The sequence below is a fragment of the Poecilia latipinna genome, unplaced genomic scaffold (assembly GCF_001443285.1).
Source record: "Poecilia latipinna isolate Pla-1442-1.1 unplaced genomic scaffold, P_latipinna-1.0 Scaffold1452, whole genome shotgun sequence".
NCBI classification, from domain to species: Eukaryota; Metazoa; Chordata; class Actinopteri; order Cyprinodontiformes; family Poeciliidae; genus Poecilia; species Poecilia latipinna.
The window spans coordinates 79,949-99,690 of record NW_015114068.1 but is presented as its reverse complement, the minus strand read 5'-3'; the positions used below and the strand labels follow the sequence as shown (position 1 = coordinate 99,690).

Genomic DNA, 19,742 nt, shown 5'->3' with positions numbered 1-19,742 from the left:
TCTGGGAGGGTCCTCCCTCAAATGCTCATCAGCCAGCAGATACAGACTCCTCACAGTAACTGGCAGCCGCCCCGCTTCTTGCGCTTGCGGACCTGCAGCGCTGCTCTGGTAGCCATCTCAAACACTTCCCGCACGCCGTCCTTAGTCTTGGCTGAGCACTCCAGGTAGCCAAAGGCACCGATGCGTTGTGCCATGTCTTTGCCCTCCTCAGACTTGACGGGCTCCTGGAAAAGGAGGGTTAAATGTGAAAACGTTAACACGTGGCAAATGGTAAATGCTGGAATACTTGTCATCTGTTGTAGTCGGCGTATTACTTCACCTGTTTCATCTTGGTCAACTCCCTGCGTGTATGTTCATCGTTTCTAAGGTCCTTCTTGTTGCCCACAAGGATGATGGGGACGTTGGGACAGAAGTGCTTTACTTCAGGGGTCCATTTCTCAGGAATGTTCTCTGAAAAAAAGAAAATAAGTTGTGATGCATGCATTTAGAGTTCCAGCAAAGTGCATGCCAATTTCTTTTCCTGCCAAAGAGTGGGAGAAGTTTCCCTTGTGACAGTACAAACAATCATCAAGAAGTCACTGACCCTCTGGCTTATATGCGCTCATTCTTTGGAAGGATGGTACCAAATGAGGCTCCATCCGCGTCACAAAAACTGTACTTACATTCTCTCATGAATCAAAGCGTACAGCTCAAGTATTTCAGGATAGAAGGTGGGAAATCAATTAGTTTGCTGCAAAAAATTTTGTTAACTAATTTATCTAAACTTTATTTTCAAAGGATGAAAATTAAATTAGGTTTTTTCCATTAACCCTATATTTAACAACTGGTGCAGTGGACAGTCAATATATGCCTTACCTAAACTGTCAGGGCTGTCTATGGAGAAGCACATAAGTATAACGTCGGTGTCAGGGTAGGAGAGAGGCCGCAGCCGGTCATAATCCTCCTGGCCGGCAGTATCCCACAGCGCCAATTCCACCTGCGCGACAGAGAGACAGGACAAGAAGGCTGCTAAAAATCTGCAGCTGACTGGAAGCTGAACTACGAAAGAGGATCACAACAAACAAAATCAGTATTGACGAGAGCAGAAGTAAAATTCCTTTGCTACTAGCTCTATAAAGCAACTTCTCGGTGGTAGAGGAAGTTCCCACAGGCTTGGGCTGTTAATCAAAGTGGCGGCAGTCCCAGAGAGCCTGACCTGCTCTTGATAAAATAAATGTCCTGCAAAAATCATTTTCAAAACCTCAGCAGTAGAACTACCAATTTTAGAACAGGGTAGCCTGGAACTGTCAGTGCAAGCAAAATTAACCAAGCCTCAGCTGCATCGCATCCCACAGCGTTTCTTGCAATGCACTTTGCTGGTCTTATTAAACAGATCTTACACTTCAATAGCATCTAAAACGGAAGCTAAATTCTGGGTGTAAACAGGATTAATGGTACCTTAGAGACCAACCATCTGGACATTAGTAAGGTCTTATGAAATCTGTTATTACATTTTCAAATTCCATTCCCCCTGCATCCCAACTTCCAGTTTTTCCACATTAATTTTTCTGAATTAGAATTTTCCATATTAACCATATTTATTAACCTAAAAAAATTTACGCAATGGTCTGCTGATAAATCCTATATTTGAGCCAGACAAAAAAAAAAAAGCAATAACCTAGCATTCCTTTAGAGTATGCTACACTAAAGCCATTAATATGGCAAGAGATGCAACAGAGAAGGATAAGAGGAGAAAAAGGACAAAATGAACAAAAAGAGAATTTAGTCACAGCTATGATAAATAAGATTAAACTGAATGGTTTTTAAATGTCTTCAACTGAAGCATTAACATGACAAGAAATGTAGTTAATCTCACAGGCAGCACCACTGAATAATTTTCCATGCTTTCGTATATGTTTTTCCTTCAAGCTCAGTTAGAGGAGAGGAAAAAACAAAAAACAGTGGAAGTAAAACTGCTGGAAACAAGAGCAGCTAACAAACTAGAGCTGCGCATTAGACAAGACCTGCAGTCAAGCTCATAAGTAAAAGCCCTCCAACCCCACTTAAAAAAAGAAAAAAAGTATAAATCCCCAAAATTTGGAGCATGCAGGGAGGAATTTTTCCCACCCCACTTTATTAAAAGAAAAGAGAGTAATCAGGCTCTTAAACTGATAAAACGTGACTTTTTTTCCCCCTTAATATATGTGGTGTAAATTCAATTTTACATCACAGAACAATGGAAAAAGACCCTGACATCAGATTTTGCAGCACAGGAAACGGGAAAAGGAAATTAGTCATGATCTACAAGGAGGGTGAGGGAGTGTTTGGTGGGAACTGAACCCTACACAGGAAGGTGGCAAAGATTCAATTCCTTTTGTTGGCCAGAGATGTGTCCCTTGAAAACAATGAAATGCCCCAAAGAGCTTTGCTAACAATGCACACCTACAGCCATTAATCAAAATCGCACGTGGTTCACATCCAACAAGGTCAGGAGTGTCGCATAACACTGCCTGCTCTCAACATCACTTCTAATCACAGGTCAAAGGAAAACTGAAATCAGTTTCTTCCACTAAAACCCAACAGTGCTCTATGTGAAGTCAAAAAAAAAAAAAAAAAAAAAAAAAGAATGATGTCATTGCTTGTGTATGTAGCTTGTCTGGTGGTGACTATTTTTTGCAGGGTAACAGGATCGATCAAATTATTTTTCAGTTTAAACTCATCAAGAGCCGCCGTTAAAACCTCGAAGAGGAATATAAAAAGAATACAATTAAGCTGCACATAAATTTAAATGTCCGAGATTTAAAATACAAAATACCTGTTTGCTATCAACTTCAATGTCAGCGATGTAGTTCTCAAATACGGTGGGGACGTAGACCTCTGGGAACTGATCCTTGCTGAAGACGATGAGGAGGCAGGTCTTCCCACACGCACCGTCTCCAACTATCACCAGCTTCTTCCTGATTGCAGCCATCTAGAAGCAACAAAGATTTATCTTTAGGTTCAGGTTTGACGGAGTGTAAACCATACAGAGATAGTGGTTTCAAACAAGTGACGAACGAGAAGCAATGCAACCATAAATGGCGAGAAGAGACAGGAAAAACAGGGGGGTGGGGGGGAGAGACGACCCTTGTCTGTTTAAGAGCTGCACCTCTTCCTGTTCCTGGGTAGTGTGCAGTCTATGGGCCTGGAAGCGCCACATGCTGCTCCATCTTTACATACCAGTACAGGAGGGATTAACAGCCCCCTCGGATTTTCTCTGACACAGCATTATCGATCACATTCGTTTCCCCTACGCATTTCTCTACTGTCTGAGAGAGATGTGTGAATGCAACATCAGTGTCGCTTGCCAGAGAAATTGTGATGTCACCACGGATCAATTCTCATGTCCCACATGCTGATAATGGAGAAATGGCAAAATGAGGCAGTGCTCTGGCTGTTTAACAGATTCATTATCTGCTACAAATCTCCAACTCCGATTCACGCATGCAGTCGTTTATAAAATCATAACTGATAAATAAGAGAGAACCAGAACATTCAAAGCATCACTGCTGGTTCTCATCAGCACAAAGATGTTAAAGTAACTTTTGTACGCTTGTAAGAGCTTGTTGGCATCGGGATGCTTAGTTAAAAGAAATCCCCTTCAGGGGATTATAACCAATAGCTACTATTTATTTAATTTTAACAGCTAATTTAGAGCAACTAGTATAGTTAAACCTACAAAGATGGAGAGAAAAACAAAACAAACAAAAAAAAAAGCCCTGTATACACACCATTAGTCCTCAATGCAAACATCACATTACTGTGAATTATGGCCCCTAGTCCCATTTAAAAAAAAAAGTCTGCTCCGTCTTAGTTCCTCAAGAAGCCATGTTGTTTCTAACAAGTGTTAAGTGAGATGCTAGTTCAAATCAGGAAAAGTTGGAGCCTCATCTTGAATGCCAGATTAGACAAAAAATGGCTTCATTTAAGGTAAGAGCTAAAATGACAAAAAAAAAAAAAAATGCTCAAGTTAATATATGAACTTTAAGTTGATTTTTTTATTAGGGCTGCACCAATAAATTGGTCCCAATGTCCTTAATTTTGCGAGATTGATGATTGGTCGATACGTAATGAGGCTGACCTCATCTGCCTCTGCAAAGGTTTAAAAATCAGCCACTGTTCTCTGTTGCTCTGCCATGAGAGAGGGCTGGCAGATGGATCCACCCACCAGGTCATGTCTGCCATTTGTAAGTTTCTTGCTATATTTAATAACATTTCAGACAAAACTATTTGTATCGGTCAAAATAAGCAGGTCAAGCTTTTTAAAAATTGACAATCGGCTCGAAAACTCCAATAAGTGCACCACAATTTTTTTTCTTTAAAGTTTGATTTTAATGTCTGTTCATCAACCAAGCTGTTCGGGCATCCTGTGGAAGAACCTTACGACGGTGTCAAACAAACGTTGCCAAGTTCTGAACCGCAGCGCTCCTTTTCAATACAACATGAGAAACAACCTTGGTTAGCATTTTATTTCTACACATTAAATCAGGCCAGTGTACCATCAGATACTCTGGAGAGAGCCACCTGTTCTCTGTGATAGCAGGCTGCTGCTGCTCCATACATCATACTGACATTGCCAGAGGGAAGCTCCACATTCAGAAACAAACCCACTGGACTGGCAGCCGACACCAGAAGCTTCATAAAGAAAATGAGGCTGCTCCCGCACACTGAGTAATGCACTACCAAATGTAGTTTACGGATGTCAGCAGCTGTCACACCAGGCTCCCTGCTGTTACAGCAGCACGACAAAGCACACATTAGGGGTAGTGGCCGTTTTACTTTGGATAAATGCAAATCTGAAGCGTTTCCACTGTTCTGGGACAAGGAAGAGCACAGATCCAAAGTACTATTTTCCACAGTATGTGTCAGTCACTAGGTATGTTCAAACATCCTTAAAATTATGTAGCATGCAACACATCACTTATGTGCTGACAAGAGTCAAACATAAAAAACGCATAAAAGAGCATGTCAAAAAGGTGTGACTGAGTCACTGGGATGTGTATTTTAAACTGTAAACATTGGTTGATTATTCTTTGCAAATAACATATAAAAGTAAGATTTTTTTTTTAACGCAAAATTTATCCTTAAATTGCATTTCAGCTCACCAGAAGAGATCAGAAGTGCATAACATTTTGCATTCACAGTAAAGCAAAGGGTTGTACAGGCTTCATAGCATTTCCTGGTCTTCTTCTGTTGACCATCATCACTTGTCTCTCAAAAACTTCTCCCTCTCTCCTCTTTCATGTTTGTAAACTGGTGTGACTGTAAGTTACTTCTTCCACTGGGTTGAACAGGCAGCCTGTTTGCTCCTTTGAGAACTGCTGCCACCTAGTGACTGGAGGCTTGTGTTGAATTCATATTTAAGCATGAATAAAAACACTGATGCCAAAAACAATCCTTCAGTCTCCCACGCCCGGCCCACTACTTGAGCAGTACGGCCTTAATGCCGATCTCAGGAGAATTCCTTTTTCGGTGGCTGAAATGTTGAAGATAAGCCAAAGCGGTGCCAACATTATATCTAGAAAATGACAATAGATCAAAACTTAGTTGACATTTACAAAAATGTTAAGCACTGAAAACTACAATGAACTCAAATCAGCTTGTAGAGGCCAAGGAAAAAGGAATACTATTCAAAAATCAAAGTTTCAGTTTATATGGAAAAATGTTAACATGCATAAATATTTTAACTGTAGATCACCATATAGCCATGGAGGTGAAAACCACTTCTAAGTTATTTGAACCAGGCCACAACTCGACAAATCAGATCAACATTAAGGACATTCTGAATAATGAATCATAATTACTAACAGCATCTGTATAATTGCTTCCCAAATACAAAAGCTAGATGCTTATTAGAAAAAACACGTTCTCCCGCCTTGCATGACTCTCCCTGAAATGGAAAGGGAGCAGGGGGCAAAGTCATCATTCCCAGTACATGTGGCATAGATTCCTCATTTCTCCACAATGGCAGGTTGTGAACTGCCACAGGTGGTAACACATTAGCCAGGCTTGCTCACTGGAGGTAACAAGGGTCAAAAATAGCACGGAAACTAGCTCTGGGTGGCTACAGAGCTTTGTACAAATACTTCCTCCTTATGAGCTCCAAATCAATCTGCCAGCCAGGAACTTAAACCCAGTGAAAACCAACCCTGAAAAATCATTTATATAACCTACATTTCTTTTCTCAGCTTGCCAATCTCTGACCATTAAGTTGTAATCTTGACATTCCACTGTTTTTTAAACCACATTTTTCAACTGTTTTAGCTCATAGTAAAAAAAAAAAATAAGTTTTAAAATTGAATTGAAACTTTCTTGGGATACATTAAAGCTTTTTGGATGAGCTTTTAATTGATGGAATACGGAAAACCTGCCTTATCAGACTATTGTTAAAGTGGCTGAGCAAATGTGTTCAGGATTTAAGAACAAGAAGCAAAGTCTGTACAGGCTAGATATAAATGGTCCAAAACACAAATCTTAACTATTTAAAGAGTCAACAATCTGATCTGACAATATTAGGAGGCTGTAAATAAAGACACTGGACAAAACGCATCTGATCAAATGGAGGAAAATACAAATATGTCTCAGGCAGTTTCACTAAAAAGTCAGTCAATTAAGTTTAATATTTCATGGTCAACAGAACCCATCCTCCTGAAATCCCTCTAGGTCAAAATTGTGCTCAAGCTGTAAAAGGTGATTCTGTTGACAAGTTATACTACACAAAAAATTAATTAAAAAATAAATAACTCATTAACATACAAGTTATTTATAAAAGAATGCTTAATAATTTATAAAATTCCTTGAGTAGTTAGTTTGAGAAGGTGCAAAAAAAAAAGTAATCGCATTGACTCAAAAAAAAAAAAAGAAAAAAAGAAAAAAGAGTGGGAGTAAGTTTTTGCCGCTGACTGGCTTTAAGTTTATCCAACTTGGCAGTTTGGACAGCAATGCTCTGACCTGCTGCATGCAGATGACACAAGCTTATATTGTTTCATGGGTATTGCTCAATATTTTCAACATTGGCCTCAAAACTGCCATCAGTGTATCTGTAGTTACGAGCAATTTTTAAAGGGGATCTCAGGTATTTGTGTTTTAGTTATTTACACAGGCAGATGTGATCCCCACTGTGCAATACTGGGTGTTTACTGCACTTAATTGTTTTCCAAAATTACAATCCACTTGAAATACAATTTTCCTAAATCCTATTGGACATTTTAAACAAACAGAAATTACTTAACACAAAGGCTTTGTGTAACTTTCCTCTGAAACTGCTCAATTAGGGCAATCCAGGCTCACTGTAGAGTAATTTAAGGAGCAAACCTGCTTGGCTTGCAAAAGATAAATGAGCACCATAGAGCTGCTTATTGTTCAAATAAAATCTAAAGGAACACAGCTCTAGAGGTTTGCCAATTCAAAACATAATATATTTTCCTCCCCATTAACAACAACAAAACATACTTTTACTATAACTTGGGCAACACAAGAGAAGTCAAACACACATTTTGAAGGTTGAATCTAATTCTAGACCATCTACACCCATTCAAGATCGAGGCTGTGGAGGTTGAAGTCAAAGAACCAAGTTGGAGCTCAAAATAGGACAGAACTACTGAGACTCCTGCTGTCCAATTCATCAGAGTACAGCTCAGCTGAAAGTATACAGAAAAAAAAAAAAAAAACTAAACTATCACACAGAATTATCTGTTCAGCTGCCACTCAAAGTTCTGGTTTCAGTTCAAACAAACTGAAAAAGTCCCAAATTGTAGGGGAATGAAGCAGATGAGAGGCAGTCAGAAGTAAAGCATCGAGCACTGCAGCACCAGCAGATCAAGGGCAACAAAAATGCAATATGCATGCCTCTAATATTTCTCGAGTATATCTAAACAAGGGGTTAAATATGCATGTGGGAGAAGGAAACATTATGACATGAAACAGAGGAGGAATAAATTATGCACAGTTTGCCATTAACTAAAAAGATATGACTATACAGACTTAGAGAAGTTAAAACACCCGCGAGTACAGCACCCTGTTCTCTATTCCGTTTGCCCCATGACGTCACCATCTGGGGGCAAATATTATGAATTCTTAGCTAATTCCAGCCTTCATTATGCAAAAAAATAAAACTACATGCAGCACAAATGAAAGCACAAATGAAAGCGGACATCTGTGAGCAGCCTCAGCTTATTCATGGCGTCCTAATTCCAGTCTATTTAGAGCCGCCCTTAAAGAAACGTTTCAAGAATTGCATTTCTTAAAAAGTAGAGCTGATATTTTTCAGGCACTCCATATTTTTTTCTTTTTTCTTACTGTAAAATACGCTTCAGCTGCATCAGCTCCTTAAAAGAACACAGGCCTCCCAGGAAATCTGGTCTGATGAAAAGCTGCCTACGCAAACCTGGGACAGGATATGGTGGTGTATTGCTTTTGAACACCTTGTCTGATAAACATCGATAAGTTAACAATGTGCAGACTTGCAGCCCTCCACAGACTACGACTGAGCAATAAAGGATGGCGGAAAAATCTGAGTGAACAATCACTCTTCTGTCAGTGCATGACTTAGTAAAAGTCTGCATGTTGCCAAGAATTGAGAGCTTGTAGTATATTTCCTAAGCTCTTTATAACAATAATAATTAAAAAAAAAAAAGACACGGATAGGCAAGGTACATATAACTTCAGAGAAATGACATGCCAAAGTCAAACTACTAAAATATCACAGATGCATATCCTGATCCACAATAGTCCTTTATAAAGAAGGAGGTCATATGCCTGACCTCAATAATGCAGAAAGCATTTAGAGTTAACAGCAAGAGCTTGAAATGAATTTTAACCACTGATTAGACAAACCTTAAACTCAATTTTAACTATTTATGAAAGGCAGAATTATTTCATGTCAGTTGATTAACAGATAAGTGTTCAAAGACCATCAATAGAAAAGATAAGTCCACATTTCACTTGTGTGTGGAAAAAAATAAAAAATAAAAGAAAAATCAATTGACCCACTGGAACAGAGGTGTCCAAAGTGCAGCCATTTACAACCCTTGAACTCAAGAAAGGCATAAATTCGGTTAGACTGAAGCCAAAGGGGAGAAAAATACGGAAAAGGATTAGGGCCACTGGGAAAAAAAAAAAAAAATCTAACTTTAATCTCAGAATTCTGACTTTAATCTCAGAATTCTGACTTTTTTTCCCCTCAGAATTCTGAGATTAAAGTCAGAACTGTTTTTTTGTTGTTTTTTTTTCCCAGTGGCCCTAATCCTCTTCTGTAGAAAAAAAAGATACAAATTTCCTAACATAAAAAATGTTAAGACAAGGGAAAAAGTATTTAGTCTTTTAATAGCTATGCGTTTCCTTTTAATTTAATAATCTGGACCATTATCCTCCGTCAGGCTGCCCTAGGGCAGCTGTAGCTACTATCCAGTAGCTGGCCACCATCAGCGTGTTAATGTGTGAGTGAATGACTGAGGCCAAGTCCAAACATAGCCGGTTATGTAGGAAACCAAATAGATTTGAATGCGATTTGACCTTTCATCAACTCATAGACTGTTTAATGTCACTAAAAATGATTAAATTCCAACCAAAGTGGCATTTAAGATTTCTCTTTATTTGCACTTGCATGTCTACATTAGTGCATGCAGTGGAGGGGGAAAAAAATGGCTGTTGTCAGAGAGGTGCTGATTTTTACTTTGGTTCAGACACTTTCTGCTCGTTTATTTTTACAAGCCCGACTGCTCCAACACATACAACACAGGGAGAAAGAGTGTTTGGAGGTCATTTGTTTTACACCAGCTAGGCCTCATAAATATGGATGCACAATGCCGATCATTGTTCACATACTTGCTTGAACACAATTCCCAGTCAACATCGTCTTGCGTTTTGTTTATTTTACATTTTCGCATTTAAAAGTTAAGCATCTCTGTCTGTCCAGACAAATTAACTTCCTGGTGCCATGTTTCATTCCTAACAGGAAGTCATGATTGTTTTGAAGGATGTATGCGTGGATGAACACTTTTCTTAAACTGATCCCGTGTGCATGATATTTTTTTCCAAACAATGTAAAATTTTGATATTTGTTTTTATAAATATCAAAATTATCATTGATCATGATAAAGCTATTTACCATTGGACACCGAGTGACCATTACTGAAAAACACACCTTTTACACAAACCCCTATTTTAAACTTTGCTAAACAAAACAAGAGTGAGGTATATTCTGCTTCTATTGCTAAAACACCTCACCCCCCAAAAAATATACAAATAAACCTGAAATATTTTAGAAATTGCATACATTGCAAAAAGTGAAAGCAACATACATTTAAAATCATAGAGATTATCTTGCAATTCTGTAATTGTTTTCACACATAGCTACCTCCAAAAGTATCTTTATCAAAGATATTATAGAAACCCTAACTCCCCCTCAAAACATTTAGAAAGTCAAAATCTAAATCAGTAAGTCTGACCTCAAAGAAATTGAATCAATATAACACAATCACTGTAATCATCAATTTTAGCCATTTTTGCCATCTTGTATTAAATTAAAACCCCTTGCATGCTAAATTGTGGTATTAAAAAAAGTTAAATCCGTAGAAATCACATAACAGCTCCTACCAATTACCCCCATAGTCAGGAGCATTTAATTCTCTAAATTGGAAATGACATCCTTCACTGGAGGAGCTCTGATTTTGTTCTCCATGTCCGCATACCACTGGGTAAATCCCCCTGTCCAAGTTCTGCTGGTTAAAATGTAAAGGCATACTTTCACGGACATATCATACAAACATCTAATCACAATCAAGCCAATAGCATTAGGCAGGATAACATCCGGCGCATTCATGTGGATCAGCCCGGGAACAAACATGGGAGTAACCCAGCCGAAGCACATCAGCAATTCTGCAGGTTTGACTTTGGTTCACGACAAACACCAGGAGTGCAGTTTTGTTATGGAGAACATGCCAAGACAAGGGAACAAGCTGCTGTGAGAGATGAGGGTCTGCGCTACTGGAGCTGAGCAGCATAACAAGGGTGTGGTGGCTCGGAGAAAGAAATTTCCTCGGGACAGAACTAATGTTTTATCACTTACAACAGACGAACAGGACAGACTTTGACCCCATAGCCAAATAAGAAAGAAAGTCGACCATTTTGAAGGTAGTTTCGATTATTCTGCTCTCCAGGAATTATGTCAATTATTATAGGGAAAACGCATAGTTCCCAGTCTCTGTCGACTTGTCAAGCAGGTTTTCAATAAGAAACCGAAAATAAAGTTCTGTGTATTTTTCCCCCCACCAAGGAGTACAAGAGGGTCCATTTTTGTCCACAGCGGAACTCCCTCCAGTTAATTAAAGTACGCAATGAGGTAAGACATGTAGAAACTGTGTAAAGCTAAATAAACTAGGAATGCCTATATACGCCGTGTCCTTTGCGTGGACAAACAGGTGTGTCCCCGGCTTACGGCGTCTCTCCTTTACCCCTTATTTTTTCCAAATCTGCCGAGCAAACCTCGGAAGCCGTGTAAAAAAAAAAAAAAAACTTCGCACCAAGTAACAGGTTTCAACTCGCCGAGCTGCTGCTGCTGGTATTTCGACTCATTAACGTGTCCACTGGAGCGGCGCCGCTTAAACCAAACACTTTCCCCGATACAACAAACTGATGTTAAGGACTGCATATACCGCTCGCAATGCCTCGGCTAGATAACGCAGCAACAATGAACATTTAAACCTTACCTCTCCCAAAAGATTGTGCCTTCAGCTAACCAAATTCCTCCGTGTTTTCTGTTTGACTGTTGTCCTAATATCCCAGAAGCTAATCAGTGCGATTGGCCGAGCAGCAGCAGTCAAACTGATACTCCTTTTGGATCCTCCCATTGTGCTGCGTTTGAAATGCACTCGTAGAGTCACCACTCCCGTCGAGGAACAAGTAAACAAACAATAAATACATAAATATTACTCTCTGATTATGTAATGAAACGATAAAATTTAATCATGTGTTATTTATTTTAATTATTTTAACATGGTCAAGCAGAGCTGTTTTGCGTCAGGTCGAGCGAAGTACTACGTTCTTGAAGTAGAGCACTCAAAATTCCTAGCTGCACACAAATGGAGCACAAAATCCTGATCATTTCATATTCACGCGCTTGCTCTCTATTGGCCGAAATCATTTAACAGTTCGACGTCCCCTCCTCTTTACGGTTAAAGTACAATGACATAATTTATTTACAAGGTTGTATATTTTAACTAATAATCCTTATTTAACAGGAACCCTCATTTTCATTTCCACTTTCGTCACCTTATTATTAACATTACCAATTGTTGTTGTTATTGTTTTATGTTTCTTGTGTAAGGAAATAGACTTTGACCCAAGTACTATTCTCCCACAGAGCAACAGGAAACCACGCAACAGGGATTTGAGCTTTTTAACATGCCATTCTCCCAGTGAGGTCGTAAGTTCAGTCCCCCTCTCAGTACACTGCGGCACACTGTTGTAATACAGCAACATTGGCTTCAGGGTAAGAGGAACATTTCCACTAACAGTAGGGACATTATTAGACCACAGTGGTTTACCACAGGAACTCCTATATCAGAACTTCGTTATTCTAAGTCAGTTCAGGAAGTTTTATTAGACTGAAAGAAAAAAAAAAGTCATTGGACAAGATTCCCTGGAGCATCGATGTTAAAACTAAGCCTTTTAAGATTAGGATCAAAATCTTTATCATTATGTTGAGTCTGTAGATATTCTTTATTCTGATGCCTTACTTGTAAACTATACGGTCCTTCACAGTTTTTATAATGATATATGTCTTTGGTAGTTACATAAATGGTCCCTCTCAGTGCCACAAGGCGCTATGCTATTTCTGTGGATTATGTTTTTAGACTGGACCTTCTGATTTGAGTAAGCAGATTTTAGAATGTCTGAGGTGGTACTAGAGAGTTTGAGGAAAAAATATGCAAGAGGATTTGTAACAGTTCTCTGTTGCTGCATTTGGCACAAAAGCTTACATTGACTCACCCTTTTAATCTACAAACATGGGCAATTTGTTTGGCACCTCCGGTAATAATGTGTAAAAAGCCTTTACTTTATTTTATCTTAATGGTCATTGGTCACATAAAAATAAAAAATGTAACATCCTAATCAAAAAAAACTTTTGCTACATATAATAGGGCTTAAAGAAGCAGTAATGTGTGTTTTCCACCCACATAGTATCATTTTATAGCACAATAAAGTAACTATGTTACTTCAGTTGTTATAAAAATGCTCTAAATATCAGATATGATATCTGTCAGATATGACACTTCGAAGAAATTTGACTTTGTAATTTAACACCTTGAAATTGGGCCTCTGTCTCTTTAACAAAGTCCGGCTCTTTCCAACACTGCACTTTCAGGAAGTTATCACCACATTGCTCCTCTTTTTAACCTTTTAATATTGTTTTTACCAGCAATGTTCTGAGAAGTAGCTTTGATAATGAGCTCAGCACAGATGTGCAGTTCCACCAGGTGTTTGAAAATTGCTACTGGCTCAACTGAAGGCTGAGTGGGAGATACCTGGGAAAGGGGTTCTCTGTAATCTGGAAACTCGGACGTTCAAAAGTTGCAACACCAAGGAGGAGCTTCTGCAAGGATTATGGTAGGTTATGTACCTCAGTTATCTTGGTCCTCTTCTGTCATGTTGTTTCCCCTTTTATTGGTTTTTATTGGTCTCATGTTCTCTCATTATCCCCTGTGTATTTAACCTCACCTGTGTGCTTTATTTCCCGCTGTATCTTCATCATTTATTAGTCAGCTTTGTGTCTTATGGTCACCTACCTGTTCCACTTGTTTGAACCCTTGTGTCTGACTGGACTTTCCTCACAGGTTTGAAGGCATTAAAGAAAATCACTTACTATTTGCTGGGACTTCCATCGCGCTTCTTTTTTTCTACACAGCCGAATCATGATAGCTTCGTCCTTCAAGATGGCTGCCACAAGAAAGTAAAGAATTTCTGAAAGATGCTTGACAAAACCAAATCAAAAGTCCATGCATGTTTTTGATGAGAGAATGAAACATTATAGCATGATCTGAAGCTCAAAAAAGTTGATGTTTCTTTACTATCCCTTTAACAAAATAACCTGTGCCACAGTTGTTGGTACTCTGGCAACCTTAAAATAAATGTAGCAAATGTTTTTTTTATTATTATTGTAGAATCTAGTCAATATTGAGAACTTCAGAACTGATGGTTAAGTGATAACTTAATAAAGATATGAGTATCTTCAACCAATGGAGCTAGACGAGAACAAATAATAATTCCAATCGTTTTTCACCTTCTGTTGTTTTGCATGCCAGTTACATTAGTACATTCCATTTCATTAATACAACCGACCACACATTTTTCCATAAACATTTCAAGTTACTCAAACATACTTCAATCTTGGTTACTAACCTTTTTTTCTTGTCGACTGAAACTAAAATTGAGCTGCTTTTTATTCTTTGTACTGTATTGCTATCCTTTTCTGTGTATGTCGGTTAACCGTTTCATGTAGAATTGCATTCCGTCACCATAGCAACACTCACAAGGAAGTTACCAAAATAAAAGCACATAACCTCAACAGTTTATAATAAACAAAGGTACTTTTACTCAGCTGCCCTTTACAGTTATTACTTTACTTTTTGAAGGTACATATGTCATGTCATAGAGGCCCAATTCTGTGACCAACTGGCTAGTTTGGACAAGGACCACACACAAAAGGAAATATGGAAAGGGAGGAAATAAAAATATCCTATTGTTGCTGTTAGAAAAGAGTGACAGCATGAGGTCTCCATAACAACCATGAAAGACTATCAACATACCAATCAGCTGTTAGAGGAGCATACCTGGAAAAAACATTTTTTTGTCTCACTATCACTAAAAGTCTAAATTAGTAGAGTTTGCTGAACTCTACTTAGATTTTAACTGCAACAATGTCCTTTGGTCAGAAGACTCTGCTAAGATCGGACTTTTCAACCACAAGTGTGTTTCCCTTCCTAAAGCCTAAAGCCCCCCCCAGTGGTTCCCAAACATTTTCTGTGCCCCCCCCTAAGGATTACAAATGGCTGTCTGGTTAAAACGATGCGTGTGACGGGGGGCATCGACTTTTTTGGGGGCAAAATGAATGTACGTAGCTGAAAATAGACACCAACATCGGTAGCCCTCAAGGTACTTGTTAAGCTTAAGGTTCTGTATTGATATTAGCTAGTCATCTTTTAGCTAACATTACCTGCAACATTACCTCAACTCAGTCGGTTAGTTTGGAGGGAAAAACTGTGAAAAGTTCTTTGCGTTTTGCTGGTTTGCTGCCGTGATTCTAACACAAACCTACGTAGCTCCGCACAGCAGCAGCAGGTCTCCTTCACAGGTGTAAACCCAGCGCGAGCGACGCAGCGCTCATGTTGCGTTTAAAGGCGGCTCGGAAAAACAGGTTACACCATGTTCACAACGTCTTAAACAGTTTTAACTGCTGATAAAAGTGACAGAGGACACAAATATGGTTAGTGTGGAAGCCTCTACTGTATCAAATTGACATAGGAATAACAGAGAGTTGGCCATTCTAAGGTAAAAACCCAGCGCATACAGTGTTCATGTTTTGTTTTGTTTTTCATCCAGAGGGCTTCCCGCGTCCCCCCTGCAATGACACGGCGCCCCCCGTAGGGGGCGCGCCCCACAGTTTGGGAACCTCTGGTTTAAGGCATTCCTCTGTGTGAAGTTCAACACAGTACAGAACAATTTCTCTAAAAATCAGGTCGCTCTGGCCCACATGTCCTAAATTGACTTCCCATATCTGAAGGAATAAGAGTTACTTCTCCTGTCACTGAACAAGTTCTATTGCTATTAAGTTATGTTTAGGGACTAGTTACAGCAATTTGCTCTGGTTCTTGCTGAGATTTTCTGATGAATTCCTTCTGATTAACCACCCTGTCTGGGTACTTTCTGTAATTTTTTTCATTGGCTTCCTTGCATTTGTGGACAGTTAGAAACACTCTGATAAAACACAACAAATGTCATGAAATATCTCTATCGCAATTTTGATGCAATGTAAAGAAAACACAGAAAATCCCATAGCTTGTTCTTGCCTTTCCCCAGGACTCTCAAGCTCAGGCAACAAAATCTCCTTTTCCTCATATTTCGTACTCTAAAAACATACCTCCTGCAGGATACTCCCTGCTGAGAAGTATGTGTGAGCAGCAATCGTAAGGGATCATTTAGAAATTGTCCTCATACTCAGCTAAACATGTCCAGTTTTAAGACTTGTAAACTTTTGCTCCATATGTCGCAGAAATTGAAACACTTGCGGACTTTCTGACAAGTCAAAAACATGTTTTTACACTCTTTCCTGCATTGTCAACATTAGCTAATAAAGTCATTAAAGAGATCAAGTTCTGAATCATTTGGTTAGTTGTAGAAAAAAAAAGGCAAATGAAAAGTCTCACAGAGGTAATAGCATGACGGCGTTATGAAATGGAACCGTGAGAACAAGAAAACAGTAGTCTTGGTGCTGTGTCTAAAAATATGTTTTCAAATTCCATTCAAATTCAAAAATACTCTTGCATTTCTGAAGTCAACAACTGAATGTCGTAACAATTAAATGTTGTTGTAACTCATATTTAAAAATTCTTCTGAGTTATTTTAGTGGTTAAAGTATAGAAAAACAGTAGATATTTTTGCACGAGTCTACACGAGAGAGATGATGCAAATCTCTGAATCTTCCTTAGGATGCCCTGCAGTTTGTGGTCTTTTTGTGGAATTGCTGGATGTCTCAGACCTGTTTCCCTAATAACATTTGTTCTGACCTGTGTCTGGTTGGCAGTTGTATGCAAGGCATCAATAAACAAATATATATTTTGAGAAAAAGCTCATGGGCGCTGGAGTCATTTCAGACGTACTGACACAAAGAATTAAATGCCTGACAATGCAACAGAAAAACACATTTGAGAGTTATATTTTCAAAGTGAAATTGTTGGTGAGACAAGCCTGAGCCAGAGATTAACCTACTAATCCTCCATTTGAACAACAGTCTCACTGTGGACTGAACTAAATCTGAGTTATTTCATCAGCTTATAAACAGAATGAAAAAAATAAAATAACATATGTCAACATGGCAGATTAAATGTATCTTGCTCTTCATGAAAATATGAATTTCTCATTTAAAATTTAAAGTAATTGCTAATTTAAAAACTTTGAGGCTTTTTTAAAAAAAAAAAAAAAATTTCTCTTTTTTTTTTTTTTTTTTTTTTTGCAATCTTTCCTGCCCTGTGCCAAATGTGGTCTTTTTCCTATTTCTGTTAGTTCTGTTAGGGGCTTTAATTGTTAAAAGAAGAGTTATAAGTTCTCTTCCAGGTAGATAATGAAGAAAAGCTAACGTGAGAAATATATGGTTCTCATCATTTTCTTCAGAACTTTCAATGTAGCATTTTAGATCAGACAAAGGCTTTAGTTTTTCTGTGCCACATTTTCTGTGTCACAAGGTGAAAGAACAATGTCCTAGAAAGCTATTTTAATGTGAAATTTAAAGGACATCTCTTAGTTAGATTTAACCCCGACTATATATGTAACTTTTTTTTTTTTTTTTACATTGTTACTGGAGGCTAACTAATGCCAGCCAGAGTCTTTTGACCACAGTCTCTTGTTGTTAAAAGATTTCAATTCTTGTCTTTTCTCAGTTTAAAAGCAGATAATAAAAAGTGATTCAGCCCTTTATGTCATTAGGGCATGCCTGTACTCAAATGAACTGATTAGATTAATCAGGATTTGTGGAAAAATGCAAAAGCGCTGAAATTTTCCCAGCAAATTCTGATGTAAATACTTGATTCTTGTTGTATCTGTTAAGACATACTGCCCTCGTACCGTATTGTGGCAATTTATTCCTAAGAAAAAGGCTTAATTGAAAGAATAATGAACTAATGACGCACAAGGACGTTCTGTATCAAAAACTGCACAATGACTGAACGTTTTGATTCTTAAGGCTCATTTTGTTGTAATTCTGTGGTCTTGCTCAAAGTGCTTTCTCCCTCAGGGCAAATGAAAATATCAATAAAATCTTTGTGAAAACTAAAGTTGGCATTTATGATCTCATTCAGCTGTTCCCTTATATGGATCAGCAAACGCAGAAAACAAGGAAACAGGCTGGAGGCTTATGTGGACCACTGAGTCACTCTTCATGTCCCGGAGGAAGTTTACTCAGGAGCTGCTTTACTTGATGTCCTCAGCTCACCCTTACGTCAGCGATAAGCTGAACTGTGTGGAAATGCTGACACCTCGTGGTGTTACACGAACACTACAGTTAACACCCACAAGAAAAGGACGGTTAGGTCCAGTAAACAATATATTAAGCTCAGGCAATTATTCAGATTACAGTAGTTTAAAAAGTTTTTATCTAGGCAGATAAAAACTCATCCTTAACCAGTGTGTTGAGAGCGTGTAGTAGACAACAAAAATGAATTATCAGTATGAAAGATTGCTATAAAGTAGATGATACCATTCTATCGTTTTACTGTCATGCTCATCCAGGTGTTTGGAATGCTGCCAGTCAATGACTTAATGCAACCTGCTGGATTCAGAAGCCTTTTTAAACTAATTTGAATAACTATTCAATTAGAATGTATGTCTGATTTGATTGAAATATTCTTTTTTGCTAAGTTCCTCGAGATTATATTTAGTGAATTGGCGCTATGTAAATAAAACTGAATTGAATGAAGATTTTGAAATAGCCAAGCCAAAGTGCAGTTGAAACACTTGGGATGCTGTGATATAACCGTAAACAAGCTGTTCCTGGTTTAAAACCCTCCAATGTGTAATAATAATAATAATATGCACGGTAAAGTGGATCAAAATTTCCATAATCTATCAAAATATTGCCAGTAAGTTACACACATGACGGCAGTTGTTTTCGCTGCACCAGCACCTATTAGTTTCAGGGAGTAATTACTTTTTCACAGTGACTGGTTTGAATTGCTCCCCTCCCTGCCTTGATAAATGAAACCACCATTTGGAAACAGTTTTTTTGTTTTTCTTTTATTCTTACTGGCTTGCTCTGCACTGTTATAAAATGTGTCTGATGAACAGCAGCATTTAAAAGGCTTGCATGCTCAACCAAGAGTTGGGTTCAGTTTTTCATTTTCGGGGTCAGAAGCTGAAAACTTCAGAAAGCCCTTCAGTGCAATATCTGAAAATAGAAGTCAGGACCTGCTAGACCACTAGAGGGCCTTCACATGCCACAGACTGAGATCTACCCTTGTGGATATGTGTTGATCTTTCATGGTGTAAGCCTTCACGGTGAAGTGTTCGACATAAGATAATACTTCGAACAAGACTAGTTTGAATATGCTCCACTTTCTACATGCCTTCTTTCAGAACACAGGAAGTTTGGGGATTAAAAAAAAAAAAAAAAAACTAGGCCACTTTCCAGTAGAAAGAATCACATTCCTCCACATTATGACATTTTTAACCATCGACCTCGTCTTCCACCTCCTACTCGCGCTTGAAGCTGATTTTTCTTCAAAACACTGCTATTAGTGGCAGAAAATGTGGGCTTCCTGTTTCTCTTGTCTCTAAAGTGTCTTTTATCTTGGCTCCCTCTGGTGTATTTTTCCTCAGTATAAGCTTAAGTCGGTTGAGAAAAAGAGACTGCTGGGAAAGGAGGAAAAAAAAAAAAAATCTGTGGAAACCCCCCCCCCCCCCCCCCCCTCTCTGTCCAGTTTCTAAAATCCACCAATCACTCGGCGGGGTGGGAG

The 19,742-nt window shown here is 38.6% G+C and overlaps 1 protein-coding gene and 1 long non-coding RNA gene across 4 annotated transcripts; one reads left to right on the top strand and one right to left on the bottom strand.

Annotated features, from left to right (window-relative positions):
• Positions 1 to 14,519, bottom strand: LOC106962714 (rho-related GTP-binding protein RhoA-D). Of its 3 annotated transcripts, XM_015057281.1 has the most exons (6): positions 14,419 to 14,519; positions 13,883 to 13,956; positions 2,795 to 2,950; positions 856 to 976; positions 320 to 450; positions 1 to 224 (listed from the first exon to the last, which is right to left on the bottom strand). In XM_015057281.1, exons 2-6 carry the CDS (start codon positions 13,931 to 13,933, stop codon positions 51 to 53), a joined length of 633 nt encoding a protein of 210 aa, XP_014912767.1. In that variant the 5' UTR covers positions 13,934 to 13,956; positions 14,419 to 14,519; the 3' UTR covers positions 1 to 50. The 3 variants fall into 3 exon arrangements, with proteins under 3 accessions (XP_014912767.1, XP_014912768.1, XP_014912769.1); XM_015057282.1 differs by lacking the exons at positions 13,883 to 13,956; positions 14,419 to 14,519 and adding an exon at positions 11,727 to 11,857; XM_015057283.1 differs by lacking the exons at positions 13,883 to 13,956; positions 14,419 to 14,519 and adding an exon at positions 11,541 to 11,563.
• Positions 10,352 to 13,944, top strand: LOC106962715 (uncharacterized). Its single transcript, XR_001428046.1, has 4 exons — positions 10,352 to 11,359; positions 12,380 to 12,508; positions 13,439 to 13,626; positions 13,854 to 13,944. It is a non-coding gene; the product is annotated as an uncharacterized LOC106962715 (long non-coding RNA).
• Positions 14,520 to 19,742: the final 5,223 nt, after the last annotated feature.

Bases quoted from the DNA above. Each gene is read 5' to 3' on its own strand.
- LOC106962714 (XM_015057281.1), bottom strand. From the start codon at position 13,933: ATGATTCGGCTGTGTAGAAAAAAAGAAGCGCGATGGAAGTCCCAGCAA. The intron at 977-2,794 runs GTATTTTGTATT...TCTGTCGCGCAG, and splicing joins TTGAAGTTGATAGCAAACAG to GTGGAATTGGCGCTGTGGGA. The intron at 451-855 runs GTAAGGCATATA...TCTTTTTTTCAG, and splicing joins AGACAGCCCTGACAGTTTAG to AGAACATTCCTGAGAAATGG.